The following is a 24,736-nucleotide window of genomic DNA, read 5'->3' as shown; positions in this document are numbered from 1 at the left end:
GTTATAGTCCTGGAGTGATCTGTTACATATTGTAGGTTATATCCTCCTGGAGTGATCTGTTACATACTGAAGGTTATACTGGAGTGTGATCTGTTACATATTGTAGGTTATACTCCTGGAGTGATCTGTTACATACTGTAGGTTATTACATACTGTAAGGTTAGTGAGTGATCTGTTACATATTGTAGGTTATACTCCTGGAGTGATCTGTTACATACTGTAGGTTATACTGGAGTGATCTGTTACATACTGTAGGTTATACTGGAGTGATCTGTTACATACTGTAGGTTATACTGGAGTGATCTGTTACATGTTGTATGTTATACTCCTGGAGTGATCTGTTACATATTGTAGGTTATACTCCTGGAGTGATCTGTTACATACTGTAGGTTATACTGGAGTGATCTGTTACATACTGTAAGTTATACTGGAGTGATATGTTACATACTGTAGGTTATACTGGAGTGATATGTTGCATATTGTAGGTTATACCTGGAGTGATCTGTTACATACTGTAGGTTATACTCCTGGAGTGATCTGTTACATATTGTAAGGTTATACTCCTGGAGTGATCTGTTACATACTGTAGGTTACATACTGGAGGTTATACTGTTGATCTGTTACATGTAGGTTACTACTGGAGTGATCTGTTACATATTGTAGGTTATACTCCCTGGAGTGATCTGTTACATATTGTAGGTTATACTCCTGGAGTGATCTGTTACATACTGTAGGTTATACTGGAGTGATCTGTTACATGTTGTATGTTATACTCCTGGAGTGATCTGTTACATATTGAAGGTTATACCTGGAGTGATCTGTTACATACTGTAGGTTATACTGGAGTGATCTGTTACATATTGTAGGTTATACTCCTGGAGTGATCTGTTACATACTGTAGGTTATAGTCCTGAAGTTATTTGTTACATATTGTAGGTTATACTGGAGTGATCTGTTACATACTGTAGGTTATAGTCCTGGAGTGATCTGTTACATACTGTAAGTTATACTGGAGTGATCTGTTACATATTGTAGGTTATACTGGAGTGATCTGTTACATATTGTAGGTTATACTCCTGGAGTGATCTGTTACATACTGTAGGTTATACTGGAGTGATCTGTTACATACATAGTTATACTCCTGGAGTGATCTGTTACATATTGTAGGTTATACTGGAGTGATCTGTTACATATTGTAGGTTATACACTCTGGAGTGATCTGTTACATACATAAGTATATACTGGAGTGATTATACTCCTGTGAGTGATCTGTTACATACTGTAGGTTATACCTCCTGGAGTGATCTGTTACATACTGTAGGTTATACTGGAGTGATCTGTTACATACTGTAGGTTATACTGGAGTGATCTGTTACATATTGTAGGTTATACTCCTGGAGTGATCTGTTACATATTGTAGGTTATACTGGAGTGATCTGTTACATACTGTAGGTTATAGTCCTGGAGTGATCTGTTACATACTGTAGGTTATACTGGAGTGATCTGTTACATACTGTAGGTTATACTGGAGTGATCTGTTACATATTGTAGGTTATACTCCTGGAGTGATCTGTTACATACTGTAGGTTATAGTCCTGGAGTGATCTGTTACATACTGTAGGTTATAGTCCTGGAGTGATCTGTTACATACTGTAGGTTATACTGGAGTGATATGTTACATATTGTAGGTTATACTGGAGTGATCTGTTACATATTGTAGGTTATACTCCTGGAGTGATCTGTTACATACTGTAGGTTATACTGGAGTGATCTGTTACATATTGTAGGTTATACTGGAGTGATCTGTTACATATTGTAGGTTATACTCCTGGAGTGATCTGTTACATACTGTAGGTTATACTGGAGTGATCTGTTACATATTGTAGGTTATACTCCTGGAGTGATCTGTTACATACTGTAGGTTATAGTCCTGGAGTGATCTGTTACATACTGTAGGTTATAGTCCTGGAGTGATCTGTTACATATTGTAGGTTATACTGGAGTGATCTGTTACATATTGTAGGTTATACTGGAGGTTATACTCCTGGAGTGATCTGTTACATATTGTAGGTTATACTGGAGTGATCTGTTACATATTGTAGGTTATACTCCTGGAGTGATCTGTTACATACTGTAGGTTATACTGGAGTGATCTGTTACATACTGTAGGTTATACTGGAGTGATCTGTTACATATTGTAGGTTATACTGGAGTGATCTGTTACATATTGTAGGTTATATACTCCTGGAGTGATCTGTTACATACTGTAGGTTATACTCCTGGAGTGATCTGTGTTACATATTGTAGGTTATACCCTGAGTGATCTGTTACATACTGTAGGTTATACTGGAGTGATCTGTTACATATTGTAAGTTTATACTGGAGTGATCTGTTACATATTGTAGGTTACTCCTGGAGTGATCTGTTACATATTGTAGGTTATACTGGGAGTGATCTGTTACATATTGTAGGTTATACTCTGGAGTGATCTGTTACATGTTACATATTGTATGTTATACTGTATCATGTTATACCTCCTGGAGTGATCTGTTACATACTGTAGGTTATACTGGAGTGATCTGTTACATATTGTAGGTTATAGTCCTGGAGGTTGTTATACTCCTGGAGTGATCTGTTACATACTGTAGGTTATACTGGAGTGATCTGTTACATACTGTAGGTTATACTCCTGGAGTGATCTGTTACATATTGTAGGTTATACTGGAGTGATATGTTACATATTGTAGGTTATACTGGAGTGATCTGTTACATACTGTAGGTTATACCTGGAGTGATCTGTTACATACTGTAGGTTATACCTGGAGTGATCTGTTACATACTGTAGGTTATACTGGAGTGATCTGTTACATATTGTAGGTTATACTCCTGGAGTGATCTGTTACATATTGAAGGTTATAGTCCTGGAGTGATCTGTTACATATTGTAGGTTATACTCCTGGAGTGATCTGTTACATACTGTAGGTTATACTCCTGGAGTGATCTGTTACATACTGTAGGTTATACCTGGAGTGATCTGTTACATATTGTAGGTTATACTGGAGTGATATGTTACATATTGTAGGTTATACTCCTGGAGTGATCTGTTACATACATAGTTATACTGGAGTGATCTGTTACATATTGTAGGTTATACTGGAGTGATCTGTTACATACTGTAGGTTATACTCCTGGAGTGATCTGTTACATACTGTAGGTTATACTCCTGGAGTGATCTGTTACATACTGTATGTTATACTGGAGTGATCTGTTACATATTGTAGGTTATACTCAGGAGTGATCTGTTACATATTGAAGGTTATACTGGAATGATCTGTTACATACTGTAGGTTATACCCCTGGAGTGATCTGTTACATACTGTAGGTTATACTGGAGTGATCTGTTACATACTGTAGGTTATACTGGAGTGATCTGTTACATATTGTAGGTTATACTGGAGTGATCTGTTACATATTGTAGGTTATACTGGAGTGATCTGTTACATACTGTAGGTTATACTGGAGTGATCTGTTACATATTGTAGGTTATACTCCTGGAGTGATCTGTTACATATTGAAGGTTATAGTCCTGAAGTTATCTGTTACATATTGTAGGTTATACTCCTGGAGTGATCTGTTACATACTGTAGGTTATACTCCTGGAGTGATCTGTTACATATTGTAGGTTATACTGGAGTGATCTGTTACATATTGTAGGTTATACTGGAGTGATCTGTTACATATTGTAGGTTATACTCCTGGAGTGATCTGTTACATATTGTAGGTTATACTGGAGTGATCTGTTACATAGTGATACTGTTACTGTATTATACTGGAGTGATCTGTTACATACTGGAGTGTTATACTACTGGAGTGATCTGTTACATGTTGTATGTTATACTCCAGGAGTGATCTGTTACATATTGTAGGTTATACTGGAGTGATCTGTTACATACTGTAGGTTATACCCCTGGAGTGATCTGTTACATACTGTAAGTTATACTGGAGTGATATGTTACATACTGTAGGTTATACTCCTGGAGTGATCTGTTACATACTGTAGGTTATACTGGAGTGATCTGTTACATATTGTAGGTTATACTCCTGGAGTGATCTGTTACATATTGTAGGTTATACTGGAGTGATCTGTTACATATTGTAGGTTATACTGGAGTGATCTGTTACATACTGTAGGTTATACTGGAGTGATCTGTTACATATTGTAGGTTATACTCCTGGAGTGATCTGTTACATATTGTAGGTTATACTCCTGGAGTGATTCCTGGAGTGATCTGTTACATATTGTAGGTTATACTCCTGGAGTGATCTGTTACATATTGTAGGTTATACTCCTGGAGTGATCTGTTACATATTGTAGGTTATACTCCTGGAGTGATCTGTTACATACTGTAGGTTATACTGGAGTGATCTGTTACATACTGTAGGTTATACTGGAGTGATCTGTTACATACTGTAGGTTATACTCCTGGAGTGATCTGTTTTGTACATATACTGGAGTATCTGTTAGTTATACTCCTGGAGTGATCTGTTACATACTTGTAGGTTATACTCCTGGAGTGATCTGTTACATACTGTAGGTTATACTGGAGTGATCTGTTACATATTGTAGGTTATACTCCTGGAGTGATCTGTTACATACTGTAGGTTATACTCCTGGAGTGATCTGTTACATACTGTAGGTTATACTCCTGGAGTGATCTGTTACATACTGTAGGTTATACTGGAGTGATCTGTTACATACTGTAGGTTATACTGGAGTGATATGTTGCAGTGATCTGTTACATACTGTAGGTTATACCTGGAGTGATCTGTTACATACTGTAGGTTATACTGGAGTGATCTGTTACATATTGTAGGTTATACTGGAGTGATCTGTTACATACTGTAGGTTATAGTCCTGGAGTGATCTGTTACATATTGTAGGTTATACTCCTGGAGTGATCTGTTACATACTGTAGGTTATACTCCTGGAGTGATCTGTTACATATTGTAGGTTATACTGGAGTGATCTGTTACATACTGTAGGTTATACTCCTGGAGTGATCTGTTACATATTGTAGGTTATACTGGAGTGATCTGTTACATACTGTAGGTTATACTGGAGTGATCTGTTACATATTGTAGGTTATACTCCTGGAGTGATCTGTTACATATTGTAGGTTATACTCCTGGAGTGATCTGTTACATATTGTAGGTTATATACTGGAGTGATCTGTTTACATATTGTAGGTTATACTGTCCTGGAGTGATCTGATTACATATTGTAGGTTATACTCCTGGAGTGATACCTGTTACATACTGTAGGGTTATACTGGAGGAGTGATCTGTTACATATTGTAGGTTACTGGAGTGATCTGTTTACATATTGTAGGTTATACTCCTGGAGTGATCTGTTACATACTGTAGGTTATACCCCTGGAGTGATCTGTTACATATTGTAAGGTTATACTGGAGTGATATGTTACATACTGTAGGTTATACTGGAGTGATCTGTTACATATTGTAGGTTATACTGGATGGATTCTGTTACATATTGATAGGTTATATACATAGTCCTGGAGTGATCTGTTACATATTGTAGGTTATACTGGAGTGATATGTTACATATTGTAGGTTATACTCCTGGAGTGATCTGTTACATACTGTAGGTTATAGTCCTGGAGTGATCTGTTACATACTGTAGGTTATACTCCTGGAGTGATCTGTTACATATTGTAGGTTATACTGGAGTGATACTGTTTACATACTGTAGTGTTATACTGGAGTGATCTGTTTTACATATTGTAGGTTTATACTCCCTGTGATCTGTTAACATACTGTAGGTTATAGTCCTGGAGTGATCTGTTACATATTGTAGGTTATACTCCTGGAGTGATCTGTTACATATTGTAGGTTATACTCCTGGAGTGATCTGTTACATATTGTAGGTTATAGGAGTGATATGTTACATACTGGAGTGATATACTGTGATACATACTGTAGGTTATACTCCTGAGTGATCTGTTACATACTGTAGGTTATACTCCTGGAGTGATCTGTTACATATACTGTAGGTTATACTCCTGGAGTGAATCTGTTACATACATTGTAGGTTATACTCTGGAGTGATCTGTTACATATTGTAGGTTATACTCCTGGAGTGATCTGTTACATACTGTAGGTTGTATACATATTGTAAGTCCTGGAGTGATCTGTTACATACTGTAGGTTATACTGGAGTGATCTGTTACATATTGTAGGTTATACTGGAGTGATCTGTTACATATTGTAGGTTATAGTCCTGGAGTGATCTGTTACATACTGTAGGTTATACTGGAGTGATCTGTTACATATTGTAGGTTATACTCCTGGAGTGATTTGTTACATATTGAAGGTTATAGTCCTGAAGTTATCTGTTACATATTGTAGGTTATACTCCTGGAGGGATCTGTTACATACTGTAGGTTATACTGGAGTGATCTGTTACATACTGTAGGTTATACTGGAGTGATCTGTTACATATTGTAGGTTATACTCCTGGAGTGATCTGTTACATACTGTAGGTTATAGTCCTGGAGTGATCTGTTACATATTGTAGGTTATACTCCTGGAGTGATCTGTTACATACTGTAGGTTATACTGGAGTGATCTGTTACATACTGTAGGTTATACTGGAGTGATCTGTTACATACTGTAGGTTATACTCCTGGAGTGATCTGTTACATATTGTAGGTTATACTCCTGGAGTGATCTGTTACATACTGTAGGTTATACTGGAGTGATCTGTTACATATTGTAGGTTATACTGGAGTGATCTGTTACATACTGTAGGTTATACTGGAGTGATCTGTTACATATTGTAGGTTATACTGGAGTGATCTGTTACATATTGTAGGTTATACTCCTGGAGTGATCTGTTACATACTGTAGGTTATAGTCCTGGAGTGATCTGTTACATACTGTAGGTTATACTCCTGGAGTGATCTGTTACATACTGTAGGTTATACTCCTGGAGTGATCTGTTACATATTGTAGGTTATACTCCTGGAGTGATCTGTTACATACTGTAGGTTATACTCCTGGAGTGATCTGTTACATATTGTAGGTTATACTGGAGTGATCTGTTACATACTGTAGGTTATACTGGAGTGATCTGTTACATACTGTAGGTTATACTCCTGGAGTGATCTGTTACATACTGTAGGTTATACTCCTGGAGTGATCTGTTACATATTGTAGGTTATACTGGAGTGATATGTTACATATTGTAGGTTATACTCCTGGAGTGATCTGTTACATATTGTAGGTTATACTCCTGGAGTGATCTGTTACATACTGTACATATTGTAGGTTATACTGGAGTGATCTGTTACATACTGTAGGTTATACTGGAGTGATCTGTTACATACTGTAGGTTATACTCCTGGAGTGATCTGTTACATACTGTAGGTTATACTCCTGGAGTGATCTGTTACATACTGTAGGTTATACTGGAGTGATCTGTTACATGTTGTAGGTTATACTGTAGGTTATACTCCTGAGTGATCTGTTACATATTATAGGTAGGTTATACTGGAGTGATCTGTTACATACTTGTAGGTTATACTCCTGGAGTGATCTGTTACATATTGTAGGTTATACTCCTGGAGTGATCTGTTACATACTGTAGGTTATACTCCTGGAGTGATCTGTTACATATTGTAGGTTATACTGGAGTGATCTGTTACATACTGTAGGTTATACTGGAGTGATCTGTTACATACTGTAGGTTATACTCCTGGAGTGATCTGTTACATATTGTAGGTTATACTCCTGGAGTGATCTGTTACATACTGTAGGTTATACTGGAGTGATCTGTTACATATTGTAGGTTATACATGGATAGTGATACATTATTGTAGGATATACCTCTGGAGTTGATCTGTTACATATTGTAGGTTATACTCCTGGAGTGATCTGTTACATACTGTAGGTTATACTGGAGTGATCTGTTACATATTGTAGGTTATACTCCTGGAGTGATCTGTTACATACTGTAGGTTATACTGGAGTGATCTGTTACATACTGTAGGTTATACTCCTGGAGTGATCTGTTACATATTGAAGGTTATAGTCCTGGAGTGATCTGTTACATATTGTAGGTTATACTCCTGGAGTGATCTGTTACATACTGTAGGTTATACTGGAGTGATCTGTTACATACTGTAGGTTATACTGGAGTGATCTGTTACATATTGTAGGTTATACTCCTGGAGTGATCTGTTACATACTGTAGGTTATACTGGAGTGATCTGTTACATATTGTAGGTTATACTCCTGGAGTGATCTGTTACATACTGTAGGTTATACTGGAGTGGGAGTGATCTGTTGTTACATACTGTAGGTTATTATACTCCTGGAGTGATCTGTTACATACTGTAGGTTATATACTGGAGTGATCTGTTACATATCTGTAGGTTTATACTGGAGTGATCTGTTACATACTGTAGGTTATACTCCTGGAGTGATCTGTTACATATTTGTTATAGGTTATAGTCCTGTGATCTGTTATATACTGTAAGTTATACTCCTGGAGTGATCTGTTACATACTGTAGGTTATACTGGAGTGATCTGTTACATATTGTAGGTTATACTCCTGGAGTGATCTGTTACATACTGTAGGTTATACTGGAGTGATCTGTTACATGTTGTATGTTATACTCCTGGAGTGATCTGTTACATACTGTAGGTTATACTGGAGTGATCTGTTACATATTGTAGGTTATGGAGTGATGTTACATATTGTAGGTGATATAGACTGGAGTGATCTTTACATATGTAGGTTAATATACTGGAGTGATCTGTGATATGTTACATACTGTAGGTTATACTCCTGGAGTGATCTGTTACATATGTAGGTTATACTCCTGGAGTGATCTGTTACATACTGTAGGTTATACTGGAGTGAGCTGTTACATATTGTAGGTTATACTCCTGGAGTGATCTGTTACATATTTATTCATCTGTTACATACATAGTCCTGGAGTGATCTGTTACATATTGTAGGTTATACTGGAGTGATCTGTTACATACTGTAGGTTATACTCCTGGAGTGATCTGTTACATATTGTAGGTTATACTCCTGGAGTGATCTGTTACATATTGTAGGTTATACTGGAATGATCTGTTACATACTGTAGGTTATACCCCTGGAGTGATCTGTTACATACTGTAAGTTATACTGGAGTGATCTGTTACATACTGTAGGTTATACTGGAGTGATATGTTACATATTGTAGGTTATACTCCTGGAGTGATCTGTTACATATTGTAGGTTATAGTCCTGGAGTGATCTGTTACATACTGTAGGTTATACTCCTGGAGTGATCTGTTACATACTGTAGGTTATACTGGAGTGAAATGATTGTTACATATGAAGGTTATAGTCCTGGAGTGATCTGTTACATATTGTAGGTTATACTCTGGAGTGATCTGTTACATACTGTAGGTTATAGTCCTGTAGGTTATACTCCTGGAGTGATCTGTTACATATTGTAGGTTATACTCCTGGAGTGATCTGTTACATATTGTAGGTTATACTCCTGGAGTGATCTGTTACATATTGTAGGTTATACTGGAGTGATCTGTTACATACTGTAGGTTATACTGGAGTGATCTGTTACATATTGTAGGTTATACTCCTGGAGTGATCTGTTACATATTGAAGGTTATACTCCTGGAGTGATCTGTTACATATTGTAGGTTATACTCCTGGAGTGATCTGTTACATACTGTAGGTTATACTGGAGTGATCTGTTACATATTGTAGGTTATACTCCTGGAGTGATATGTTACATACTGTAGGTTATACTCCTGGAGTGATCTGTTACATATTGTAGGTTATACTCCTGATCTGTTACATATGTGGTTACATAGTGATAGGTTATATACTGTAGTTATACTGATCTGTTACATATTGTAGGTTATACTGGAGTGATCTGTTACATACTGTAGGTTATACATACTGGTTGTTTACATACTGTAGGTTATACTGGAGTGATCTGTTACATACTGTAGGTTATACTCCCTGGAGTGATTCTGTTACATATTGTAGGGTTATACTGGAAGTGATAATCTGTTACATACTGTAGGTTATACTGGAGTGATCTGTTACATACTGTAGGTTATACTGGAGTGATCTGTTACATATTGTAGGTTATACTGGAGTGATCTGTTACATACTGTAGGTTATACTGTTACATATTGAGGTTATATCTGTTACATATTGTAGGTTATACTACTCCTGGAGTGATCTGTTACATACTTGTAGGTTATAGTCCTGGAGTGATCTGTTACATATTGTAGGTTATACATCCTGGAGTTATCTGTTAGTGATCTGTGTTACATACTGTATACATACTTATACCCTGGAGTGATCTGTTACATATTGTAGGTTATACTGGAGTGATCTGTTACATATTGTAGGTTATACTCCTGGAGTGATCTGTTACATACTGTAGGTTATACTGGAGTGATCTGTTACATACTGTAGGTTATACTGGAGTGATCTGTTACATATTGTAGGTTATACTCCTGGAGTGATCTGTTACATACTGTAGGTTATAGTCCTGGAGTGATCTGTTACATACTGTAGGTTATACCTGGAGTGATCTGTTACATGTTGTAGGTTATACTCCAGGAGTGATCTGTTACATATTGTAGGTTATACTCCAGGAGTGATCTGTTACATACTGTAGGGTTATATTCCTGGAGTGATCTGGACATATATGTAGGTTATACATATCTGTTACATATTGTAGGTTATACTGGAGTGATCTGTTACATACTGTAGGTTATACTGGAGTGATCTGTTACATATTGTAGGTTATACTCCTGGAGTGATCTGTTACATATTGTAGGTTATACTGGAGTGATATGTTACATACTGTAGGTTATACTCCTGGAGTGATCTGTTACATATTGTAGGTTATACTCCTGGAGTGATCTGTTACATACTGTAGGTTATACTGGAGTGATCTGTTACATATTGTAGGTTATACTCCTGGAGTGATCTGTTACATATTGTAGGTTATACTCCTGGAGTGATCTGTTACATACTGTAGGTTATACTGGAGTGATCTGTTACATACTGTAGGTTATAGCTCCTGGAGTGATCTGTTACATATTGTAGGTTATACTCCTGGAGTGATATACATACTGGAGTGTTATACTGGAGTGATATTGTGTTACATATTGTAGTTATACTCCTGGAGTGATCTGTTACATACTGTAGGTTATATACTCCTGGAGTGATCTGTTTACATACATACTGTAGGTTATACTCCTGGAGTGATCTGTTACATACTGTAGGTTATACTCCTGGAGTGATCTGTTACATACTGTAGGTTATACTGGAGTGATCTGTTACATATTGTAGGTTATACTCCTGGAGTGATCTGTTACATATTGTAGGTTATATCCTGGAGTGATTCTGTTACATACTTGTTAGGTTATTACATACTGTAGGTTATACTGTGATCTGTTACATACTGTAGGTTATACTCCTGGAGTGATCTGTTACATATTGTAGGTTATAGTCCTGGAGTGATCTGTTACATATTGTAGGTTATACTCCTGGAGTGATCTGTTACATACTGTAGGTTATTACTGGAGTGATCTGTTACATACATATTGTAGGTATATTTATACTCCCTGGAGTGATCTGTTACATATTGTAGGTTATACTGTCCTGGAGTGATCTGTTACATATTGTAGGTTATACTGGAGTGATCTGTTACATATTGTAGGTTATAGTGATGGAGTGATCTGTTATACTGGAGTGATCTGTTGTAGGTTATACTGGAGTGATCTGTTACATACTGTATACTGTTATACTCCTGGAGTGATCTGTTACATACTTGTAGGTTATAGTCCTGGAGTGATCTGTTACATACTGTAGGTTATATACTGGAGTGATCTGTTACATACTGTAGGTTATAGTCCTGGAGTGATCTGTTACATATTGTAGGTTATACTGGAGTGATACTGTTACATATTGTAGGTTATACTCCTGGAGTGATCTGTTACATACTGTAGGTTATACTGGAGTGATCTGTTACATATTGTAGGTTATACTGGAGTGATATGTTACATATTGTAGGTTATACTCCTGGAGTGATCTGTTACATACTGTAGGTTATAGTCCTGGAGTGATCTGTTACATACTGTAGGTTATACTCCTGGAGTGATCTGTTACATACTGTAGGTTATACTGGAGTGATCTGTTACATACTGTAGGTTATACTGGAGTGATCTGTTACATATTGTAGGTTATACTCCTGGAGTGATCTGTTACATATTGTAGGTTATACTCCTGGAGTGATCTGTTACATACTGTAGGTTATACTCCTGGAGTGATCTGTTACATATTGTAGGTTATACTGGAGTGATCTGTTAACATATTGTAGGTTATACTACTGGAGTGATCTGTTTACATATTGTAGGTTATACTCCTGGAGTGATCTGTTACATAACTGTAGGTTATACTGGAGTGATCTGTTACATACTGTAGGTTATACCTGGAGTGATCTGTTACATATTGTAGGTTATACTGGAGTGATCTGTTACATATTGTAGGTTATACTGGAGTGATCTCTATTACATACTGGAGTGATATGTTACATGGAGTGATCTGTTACATACTGTAGGTTATACTGGAGTGATCTGTTACATACTGTAGGTTATAGTCCTGGAGTGATCTGTTACATACTGTAGGTTATACTCCTGGAGTGATCTGTTACATACTGTAGGTTATACTGGAGTGATCTGTTACATACTGTAGGTTATAGTCCTGGAGTGATCTGTTACATACTGTAGGTTATACTCCTGGAGTGATCTGTTACATACTGTAGGTTACTTGTAGGTTATACTGTTACATGATTGTAGGTTACATATTGTTACATATTGTAGTTATACTCCTGGAGTGATCTGTTACAAGGTTTAGTCCTGGAGTGATTGTTACATACTGTAGGTTATACTCCTGGAGTGATCTGTTACATACTGTAGGTTATACTGGAGTGATCTGTTACATATTGTAGGTTATACTCCTGGAGTGATCTGTTACATATTGTAGGTTATACTCCTGGAGTGATCTGTTACATATTGTAGGTTATACTCCTGGAGTGTGATCTGTTACATACTGTAGGTTATAGTCCTGGAGTGATCTGTTACATACTGTAGGTTATAGTCCTGGAGTGATCTGTTACATACTGTAGGTTATACTCCTGGAGTGATCTGTTACATACTGTAGGTTATACTGGAGTGATCTGTTACATACTGTAGGTTATACTGGAGTGATCTGTTACATACTGTAGGTTATACTGGAGTGATCTGTTACATACTGTAGGTTATACTCCTGGAGTGATCTGTTACATACTGTAGGTTATAGTCCTGGAGTGATCTGATCATGTTACATATTGTGAAGTTATAGTTCCTGTTGTAGAGTGATCTGTTACATATTGTAGGTTATACTGGAGTGATATGTTACATATTGTAGGTTATACTGGAGTGATCTGTTACATACTGTAGGTTATACTCCTGGAGTGATCTGTTACATACTGTAGGTTATACTGGAGTGATCTGTTACATATTGTAGGTTATACTGGAGTGATCTGTTACATATTGTAGGTTATACTCCTGGAGTGATCTGTTACATACTGTAGGTTATAGTCCTGGAGTGATCTGTTACATACTGTAGGTTATACTCCTGGAGTGATCTGTTACATACTGTAGGTTATACTGGAGTGATCTGTTACATACTGTAGGTTATACTGGAGTGATCTGTTACATACTGTAGGTTATACTCCTGGAGTGATCTGTTACATATTGAAGGTTATACTGGAGTGATCTGTTACATACTGTAGGTTATACTGGAGTGATCTGTTACATACTGTAGGTTATACCTGGAGTGATCTGTTACATATTGTAGGTTATACTCCTGGAGTGATCTGTTACATACTGTAGGTTATACTGGAGTGATCTGTTACATATTGTAGGTTATACTGGAGTGATATGTTACATATTGTAGGTTATACTGGAGTGATCTGTTACATACTGTAGGTTATACTGTAGGTTATACTGGAGTGATCTGTTACATATTGTAGGTTATACTCCTGGAGTGATCTGTTACATACTGTAGGTTATAGTCCTGGAGTGATCTGTTACATATTGTAGGTTATACTCCTGGAGTGATCTGTTACATACTGTAGGTTATAGTCCTGGAGTGATCTGTTACATATTGTAGGTTATACTGGAGTGATCTGTTACATACTGTAGGTTATACTGGAGTGATCTGTTACATGTTGTATGTTATACTCCTGGAGTGATCTGTTACATACTGTAGGTTATACTGGAGTGAGCTGTTACATACTGTAGGTTATACTCCTGGAGTGATCTGTTACATATTGTAGGTTATACTCCTGGAGTGATCTGTTACATACTGTAGGTTATACTGGGAGTGATCTGTTACATACTGTTACATACTGTAGGTTATACTAGTTATACTGGAGTGATCTGTTACATATTGTAGGTTATACTCCTGGAGTGATCTGTTACATACTGTAGGTTATAGTCCTGGAGTGATCTGTTACATATTGTAGGTTATAGTCCAGGAGTCTCATCTGGAGTGATCTGTTACATACTGTAAGGTATTACTCCTGGAGTGATCTGTTACATACTGTAGGTTATACTCCTGGAGTGATATGTTACATACTGTAGGTTATACTCCTGGAGTGATCTGTTACATACTGTAGGTTATACTCCTGGAGTGATCTGTTACATGGAGTGATACTCTGGAGTGAACTTTACATATTGTAGGTTATATACTGGAGTGATCTGTTACATACTGTAGGTTATACTGGAGTGATCTGTTACATATTGAAGGTTATACCTGGAGTGATCTGTTACATATACTGTAGGTTATACTGGAGTGATCTGTTACATATTGTAGGTTATACTGGAGTGAACTGTTACATACTGTAGGTTATAGTCCTGGGGTGATCTGTTACATATTGTAGGTTATACCTGGAGTGAGCATACATACTGTAGGTTATACTCCAGGAGTGATCTGTTACATATGTGGTTATACTCCCTGGAGTGATACATATTGTGGTTACATATTGTACATGTACTTATACCCCTGGAGTGATCTGTTACATACTGTAGGTTATACTGGAGTGATCTGTTACATACTGTAGGTTATACTGGAGTGATCTGTTACATATTGTAGGTTATACAGATAGTCCTGGGATTGATATGTTACTACTGGAGTAGGTTATACTCTAGAACACTTGATCTGTTACATATTGTAGGTTATACTCCTGGAGTGATCTGTTTGCATATTGTAGGTTATACTCCAGGAGTGATCTGTTACATCTTGTAGGTTATACTGGAGTGATCTGTTACATATTGTAGGTTATACTATACTCATGGAGTAGTCCTCTGTTACATACTGTATTAGGTTATACTGGAGTGATACTGGTACATACTGAAGGTTATAGCTCTGGAGTGATCTGTTACATATTGTAAGGTTATAACTGGTGGAGTGATCTGTTACATATTGTAGTTTATAGAGGAGTGATCTGTTAAGCATTACTGTAGTGATATAGGTACTGTAGCTGGAGTATATCTTGTGGGAGGACCTGGCATATTGTAGATTATACACAAATCTTTACATACATATCCTGTTAAAGATGGTTTAAAAGCTTACATTGGTACAGTTTTGGCTGATTTGTTGCTATGGCCAAAAACATGTGAAACCTGATATTGGGCATTGTCATGACAATGCTGGCACCAATATGGCATAAGGGTTGCAAGGGTTGCAAAATTGTTCAAATGAATGACCTTGACTTTCATTCTAGGTCATGGGATGAAACAGGCTAAAATCTTTTAAGTGACTTCTTGGCAATAATGACCTTCATTCATGGTCACTGGGATCTGATTGGCTACGATCTTAAAAGGACTTCCTTTCAATTACTAAGGCCTAGAGATCTGATACATGTAACATAGACGATACCTAAGTTGGTTTAAATTCATATTTAGTACGCACTGTAATTATGTAGTAGCAGTTGAGTAATTCAGGCACATTGGACCTTTGTATTGAAGGTAATTTTGATACATTGTGAAATGTTTTGATTGACAGATTGTGTGGCTATGAGCCGTTCTATGATAATAACCAGGCAGAATTCTACAAGAAGATCCTCAAGGCGGACTATCACTTTGACTCCCCGTGGTGGGATGACATCAGTGAAAACGCAAAGGTGAAATGTCTACAGAAAATAACATGTACACAAGTCTACAGAAATCAACATGTACACAAGTCTACAGAAAATAACATGTACACAAGTCTACAGCAAATAACATGTACACAAGTCTACAGCAAATAACATGTACACAAGTCTACAGAAAATAACATGTACACAAGTCTACAGAAAATAATATGTACACAAGCTTTTAGTCTACAGAAAATAACATGTACATAAGTCTGCAGAAAATAACATGTACATAAGTCTACAGAAAATAATATGTACACAAGCTTTTAGTCTACAGAAAATAACATGTACATAAGTCTACAGAAAATAATATGTTCACAAATTTGATTGTTAAATAACATTAAATATTGATTGTTCTTTAAAGAACCTGACAGAATTAAGGTACCTAGAGGCCAATAAGTTATGAAATGGTGGTGAAATGGTCGAAGGACACCAAGTTTGTTCAAAGATTAAGTTAACTTGGCGAACGTCTCATTAGTAAAGAAAATGAATTAATATTCCATACCAATAACCAAAAGACTGGCCATGATCATTGATGACTAACAATTGTATATTCTCATTTCTAGGAGGCAACTTTTCTATTTTTCACTTGTGCTGCGCATTTGTAAAAAATTTCAAAAGTTTCCACCCAACTCGATGAAATATAACTGTTATTCATCACGAAAATAGAGATATCCTCTATATATTGTATGGGAATCCCATCTTATAACATGGATGTTTTGTTTGTTATTGTTATTATGACCATGTTTAAGACTAATTAACCAGTAATTTATTTTCGCAATATGGGCAGGGTTGCTGATTCCAACATTTTTGGTGGGAGCTTTTCACTCATTGACTCCTATCAAGAGACATCAAAGTTTTAAGAAATATGTTTTAACAAAAGCACTATAATTATGAATGTGTATAACACAAAATTTCACATCAGGAAAATGGTAGTGTGCAAAGTCTCTCCTATTGGAACTACATCTGTTGATGGCAAATTCTGACATCTCTTAAGACTACTAATTATATGTGGTTAGGACAAACAGATACATTAATGACTAAATCTGTTTACCTTTCTAAGGATTTCATAAGACTGATGCTTCAAAAAGACCCCAGTAAAAGGATTACAGAAGATGAAGCATTGAGACATCCATGGACAGAAGGTAAAGCAGCAAAGGGGCAGCACATGGCCGAGACTCACAAGAAGATCAAGGAGTTCAATGCCAAGAGGAGACTAAAGGTAGGACTAGGCCTCAACATTGTATTATCTCTGGTGAAATATAAGCTAGGACTAGGCCTCAACATTGTATTATCTCTGGTGAAATATAAGCTAGGACTAGGCCTCAACATTGTATTATCTCTGGTGAATAAATAAGGCATAGAGACTAGGCCTCAACATTGTATTATCTCTGGTGAAATATAAGCTAGGACTAGGCCCTCAACATTGTAATTGTCTCTGTAATTAGGTAGAATAGGCTCTAACATTGTATTATCTCTGGTGAAATATAAGGTAGGACTAGGCCTCAACATTTGTATTATCTCTGGGTGAAAATATAAGCTAGGGATAACGGCCGTCAACATTGTATTGTCTCTGGTGAAATATAAGGTAGAACTAGGCCTCAACATTGTATTATCTCTGGTGAAATATAAGGTAGGAGTAGGCCTCAACATTGTATTATCTCCTGGTGAAATATAAGGTAGGACTAGGCCTCAACATTGTATTATCTCTGGTGAAATATAAGGTAGGACTAGGCCTCAACATTGTATTATCTCTGGTGAAATATAAGGTAGGACTAGGCCTCAACATATAAGGTAGGACTAGGCCTCAACATTGTATTATCTCTGGTGAAATATAAGGTAGGACTAGGCCTCAACATTGTATTATCTCTGGTGAAATATAAGGTAGGACTAGGCCTCAACATTGTATTATCTCTGGTGAAATATAAGGTAGGAATAGGCCTCAACATTGTATTATCTCTGGTGAAATATAAGGTAGGACTAGGCCTCAGCGTTGTATCATCTCTGGTGAACTGTAAGGTGGAATATACTTTTTATTGGCCATTCTATTTACAAATATTTCATTCTGATGTAAATTCTAAAAATGTTATTTTTCTCCAGATAATTTTTTCAGATAAAAAAGAAAATGTGAACATTTTTAATGAATTATTCACTCAAATTAGATCAGAATTTATTTAAAGAATACAATATTTCTTATTTCTGCGCGTATAGTGCGCAGATACTAAATTTTTCAGTTTTATTTTTAAATTGTTTTTCTTTTTTATCTCATTTTTTGCATTTTCATCCAAAAAGTTTTGCATTATAGTCTCCAAACACTCTAAAGCAACAAAATCAAAATGGTTCCATTGTTTATCGGTGTTTAAAACCACCTTTTAGTCATTAAAATTATCTGGTGAGAGGAGTTTGACACGATGATTGACACTTCAAAAGTTTACTTAGCGGCAGGCCTAGTTAGCTTGTAAATTTGCCGTTGTGACTGTCTTTTCAACAACGTTTTTACAATCAAAGAGATCAATGAAATTTTGCACAAACCTTCTAAGGCATATTATAAGGCTAATCAAAATTGTGAATTATATGACCCCCACCCCCCAGGAGGCTGTGGGAGGGGCCAAAAGGGGTAAAATTGGCTAAAATTTCAAAAATCTTCTTCTCCACCCACAGATGTGGTAGAATCAAATACTCTTCATAGATAGGAGGGTCTTAAGGCCCTCTACAAAAAATGTGAATTATATGACCCTAGGGTCTCAGTTTTCCCCTGGGGAGGTGTTTAAATTTACTATAGTTTATATAGGGAAAACAAATTTTTGAGCAATTATTTGGTCACTTATAATAGAAAATTAGTCAAATGTTGTCAGAAATATCCCTATAAAATGGCCATTGAATCCTATTAACAAATTTTCCATGACTGCATGACCCCCAGGTCCTTTACAAATATTGTGAATTATATGACCCTGGGATCTTGTGTTTCCCCCTGGGGAGGGGGGTCAAGTTTACTATAGTTTATATAGGAAAAACACATTTATGAACATTATTTGCTTATTTTTCATAGGAAATGAGTCAAACTAGGTTAGAATTATTATTTTGAAATAGCATATTAACACCATATCCATATTGGTCCTGGCTGACCCCCAGGGGCCAGAGGGGCGAGGCCAAAAGGGGTCAAAATGGTTAAAATTTCAAAAATCTTCTTCTGAATTCACAGATTTGATGGATCGAACCATATACTCTTCATAGATTGGAAGGTCTTAAGGTCTTACAAAAATTGTGAATTATATGACCCTGGGATCTCAGATTTTCCCCTGGGGAGGGAGTCAAATTTACTATAGTTTATATAGGAAAAACACATTTATGAACATTATTTGCTTAGTTTTAATAGTCAAACTGGGTTAGAATTATTAGCCTGAAATAGCATTTTAACACCATATCCATATTGGTCCTGGCCGACCCCCAGGGACCAGATAGAGGGGTGGGGCCAAAATAGGTTAAAAACTCAAAATGGCTAAAATCTCAAATAATCTTCATAGACAAAAAGTGAAATTTATAAAATCACTGACACTGACTGACTTCTAGTTTGGTTCTGTTGTTTAACGTTGGCAAAGCAAATTGGAATTTAAGCATAAGGTTTGGTATCATTGAACACTAACTATCAAAATGAAAAATAGAAATTCTAATACGAAGGTTCAACTTTAAAGGTTATTCTAATTCATAAATACTTTTTACAGATTTGAACCAACTTTGCAATGCTCTTTCTGTATTAGCACTCAGGTGACCGTCAAGGCCTCTTGAGCCTCTTGTTTCCTTTAAATCCTTTTGAAAACCTAGGCATTGAAAAATACATGTAATTATTTTGATTTCATCAAGTCCGTATTTTTTTTGTTTGAAAGGCCAGGATCACGCGAGTTCAAATGAGCTATAAAAAAAGTGATGTTATAGGTGCTTTTATTTAAGTGCATTTAACTTGATATGTATCTGAAATTAGTTGTATATCTATGATTTGTGTTTTTCAATATTTCCAGGCTGTAACAGAGACCGTTCTTCTTACTGCAAGAGCAACTCGCCTGCCGACAGACCTTCCCTCATCTCAGCCTCCAAACCAACTTGCCGCCACACTTCTAAACAATTCCCTGTTTGCTCAGCAGCCTTCTGCGGGACAGGAACCAATGGATTTGTAACACAGAGATTTCTTCATTACTGCTGCTATTGGGCCATTTTCAGTGTACTCTAACTTACATTGGTGATGTAACACATACAGTACAGTGTACATTGGTGATGTAACACATACAGTACAGTGTACTCTAACTTACATTGGTGATGTAACACATACAGTACAGTGTACATTGGTGATGTAACACATACAGTACAGTGTACATTGGTGATGTAACTCATACAGAACAGTGTACTCTAACTTACATTGGTGATGTAACTCATACAGTACAGTGTACATTGGTGATGTAACACATACAGTACAGTGTACATTGGTGATGTAACACATACAGTACAGTGTACTCTAACTTACATTGGTGATGTAACTCATACAGTACAGTGTACTCTAACTTACATTAGTGATGTAGCACATACAGTACAGTGTACATTGGTGATGTAACACATACAGTACAGTGTACATTGGTGATGTAACACATACAGTACAGTGTACATTGGTGATGTAACACATACAGTACAGTGTACTCTAACTTACATTGGTGATGTAACTCATACAGTACAGTGTACATTGGTGATGTAACTCATACAGTACAGTGTACATTGGTGATGTAACACATACAGTACAGTGTACATTGGTGATGTAACACATACAGTACAGTGTACATTGGTGATGTAACACATACAGTAGTTCAGTAACACATTGGTGATGTAACACATACAGTACAGTGTACTCTAACTTACATTGGTGATGTAACTCATACAGTACAGGTGATGTAACTCTACAGTCAGTTTACATTGTGATGTAACACATACAGTAACAGTGTACATTGGTGATGTAACACATACAGTACAGTGTAACTCTAACTGGTGATGTAACACATACAGTACAGTGTACATTGGTGATGTAAACATCATACAGTACAACTGTACATTGGTGATGTAACACATACAGTACAGTGTACTATTGGTGATGTAACACATACAGTACAGTGTACTCATTGGTGATAACACATACAGTACAGTGTACATTGGTGATGTAACACATACAGTACAGTGTACATTGGTGATGTAACACATACAGTACAGTGTACTCTAACTTACATTGGTGATGTAACACATACAGTACAGTGTACATTGGTGATGTAACCCATTACAGTGTACATTGGTGATGTAACACATACAGTACAGTGTACTCTAACTTACATTGGTGATGTAACACATACAGTACAGTGTACATTGGTGATGTAACACATACAGTACAGTGTAACATTGGTGATGTAACACATACAGTACAGTGTACTACTTACATTGGTGATGTAACACATACAGTACAGTGTACATTGGTGATGTAACTCATACAGTACAGTGTACTCTACTTACATTGGTGATGTAACTCATACAGTACAGTGTACATTGGTGATGTAACTCATACAGTACAGTGTACATTGGTGATGTAACACATACAGTACAGTGTACATTGGTGATGTAACTCATACAGTACAGTGTACATTGGTGATGTAACACATACAGTACAGTGTACATTGGTGATGTAACACATACAGTACAGTGTACATTGGTGATGTAACACATACAGTACAGTGTACTCTAACTTACATTGGTGATGTAACTCATACAGTACAGTGTACATTGGTGATGTAACTCATACAGTACAGTGTACATTGGTGATGTAACTCATACAGTACAGTGTACCATTGGTGATGTAACACATACAGTACAGTGTACATTGGTGATGTAACTCATACAGTACAGTGTACATTGGTGATGTAACTCATACAGTACAGTGTACATTGGTGATGTAACACATACAGTACAGTGTACATTGGTGATGTAACACATACAGTACAGTGTACTCTAACTTACATTGGTGATGTAACTCATACAGTACAGTGTACATTGGTGATGTAACACATACAGTACAGTGTACATTGGTGAATGTAACACATCCAGTACCAGTTACAGTGTACATTGGTGATGTAACTCATACAGTACAGTGTACATTGGTGATGTAACACATACAGTACAGTGTACATTGGTGATGTAACTCATACAGTACAGTGTACATTGGTGATGTAACTCATACAGTACAGTGTACATTGGTGATGTAACTCATACAGTACAGTGTACATTGGTGATGTAACACATACAGTACAGTGTACTCTAACTTACATTGGTGATGTAACTCATACAGTACAGTGTACATTGGTGATGTAACTCATACAGTACAGTGTACATTGGTGATGTAACACATACAGTACAGTGTACATTGGTGATGTAACACATACAGTACAGTGGTGATGTAACTCATACAGTACAGTGTACATTGGTGATGTAACTCATACAGTACAGTGTACATTGGTGATGTAACACATACAGTACAGTGTACATTGGTGATGTAACACATACAGTACAGTGTACATTGGTGATGTAACACATACAGTACAGTGTACATTGGTGATGTAACTCATACAGTACAGTGTACATTGGTGATGTAACTCATACAGTACAGTGTACATTGGTGATGTAACACATACAGTACAGTGTACATTGGTGATGTAACACATACAGTACAGTGTACTCTAACTTACATTGGTGATGTAACACATACAGTACAGTGTACATTGGTGATGTAACTCATACAGTACAGTGTACATTGGTGATGTAACACATACAGTACAGTGTACATTGGTGATGTAACACATACAGTACAGTGTACTCTATTAACATGGTGATGTAACTCATACAGTACAGTGTACATTGGTGATGTAACTCATACAGTACAGTGTACATTGGTGATGTAACACATACAGTACAGTGTACATTGGTGATGTAACACATACAGTACAGTGTAACTCTAACAGTTACATTTTGGTGATGTAACACATACAGTACAGTGTACATTGGTGATGTAACACATACAGTACAGTGTACTCTAACTTACATTGGTGATGTAACACATACAGTACAGTGTACATTGGTGATGTAACACATACAGTACAGTGTACTCTAACTTACATTGGTGATGTAACTCATACAGTACAGTGTACATTGGTGATGTAACTCATACAGTACAGTGTACATTGGTGATGTAACACATACAGTACAGTGTACATTGGTGATGTAACACATACAGTACAGTGTACATTGGTGATGTAACTCATACAGTACAGTGTACATTGGTGATGTAACACATACAGTACAGTGTACATTAACTTACATTGGTGATGTAACACATACAGTACAGTGTACATTGGTGATGTAACACATACAGTACAGTGTACTCTAACTTACATTGGTGATGTAACACATACAGTACAGTGTACATTGGTGATGTAAACACATACAGTACAGTGTACTCTAACTTACATTGGTGATGTAACTCATACAGTACAGTGTACATTGGTGATGTAACACATACAGTACAGTACTCTGTACTAACTTACATTGGTGATGTAACTCATACAGTACAGTGTACATTGGTGATGTAACTCATACAGTACTGTACATTGGTGATGTAACTCATACAGTACAGTGTACATTGGTGATGTAACACATACAGTACAGTGTACTCTAACTTACATTGGTGATGTAACTCATACAGTACAGTGTACATTGGTGATGTAACTCATACAGTACAGTGTACATTGGTGATGTAACACATACAGTACAGTGTACATTGGTGATGTAACTCATACAGTACAGTGTACATTGGTGATGTAACACATACAGTACAGTGTACTCTACTTTTACATTGGTGATGTAACTCATACAGTACAGTGTACATTGGTGATGTAACTCATACAGTACAGTGTACATTGGTGATGTAACTCATACAGTACAGTGTACATTGGTGATGTAACCATACAGTACAGTGTACATTGGTGATGTAACAATACAGTACAGTGTACATTGGTGATGTAACTCATACAGTACAGTGTACATTGGTGATGTAACACATACAGTACAGTGTACATTGGTGATGTAACACATACAGTACAGTGTACATTGGTGATGTAACACATACAGTACAGTGTACATTGGTGATGTAACTCATACAGTACAGTGTACATTGGTGATGTAACTCATACAGTACAGTGTACATTGGTGATGTAACACATACAGTACAGTGTACATTGGTGATGTAACTCATACAGTACAGTGTACATTGGTGATGTAACTCATACAGTACAGTGTACATTGGTGATGTAACTCATACAGTACAGTGTACATTGGTGATGTAACACATACAGTA

At 36.6% G+C, this 24,736-nt stretch overlaps 1 protein-coding gene across 1 annotated transcript in view; it reads left to right on the top strand.

The window, feature by feature from the left end:
• The window catches only part of LOC138334006 (calcium/calmodulin-dependent protein kinase type IV-like), a 58,648-nt gene extending 37,593 nt beyond the window's left edge, over positions 1-21,055 (top strand). The window contains exons 9-12 of the mRNA XM_069282729.1: positions 15,580-15,595; positions 16,176-16,293; positions 17,369-17,527; positions 20,322-21,055. Coding sequence (XP_069138830.1) covers positions 15,580-15,595; positions 16,176-16,293; positions 17,369-17,527; positions 20,322-20,477 — 449 coding nt within the window. The 3' untranslated portion in view covers positions 20,478-21,055. The remainder of the gene's footprint in view (positions 1-15,579; positions 15,596-16,175; positions 16,294-17,368; positions 17,528-20,321) is intronic.
• Positions 21,056-24,736: the final 3,681 nt, after the last annotated feature.

Source organism: Argopecten irradians, chromosome 10 (genome assembly GCF_041381155.1).
Source record: "Argopecten irradians isolate NY chromosome 10, Ai_NY, whole genome shotgun sequence".
Taxonomy (NCBI): Eukaryota; Metazoa; Mollusca; class Bivalvia; order Pectinida; family Pectinidae; genus Argopecten; species Argopecten irradians.
The sequence above is the reverse complement of the archived record's forward strand: the minus strand, read 5'-3'. Positions and strand labels throughout refer to the sequence as shown.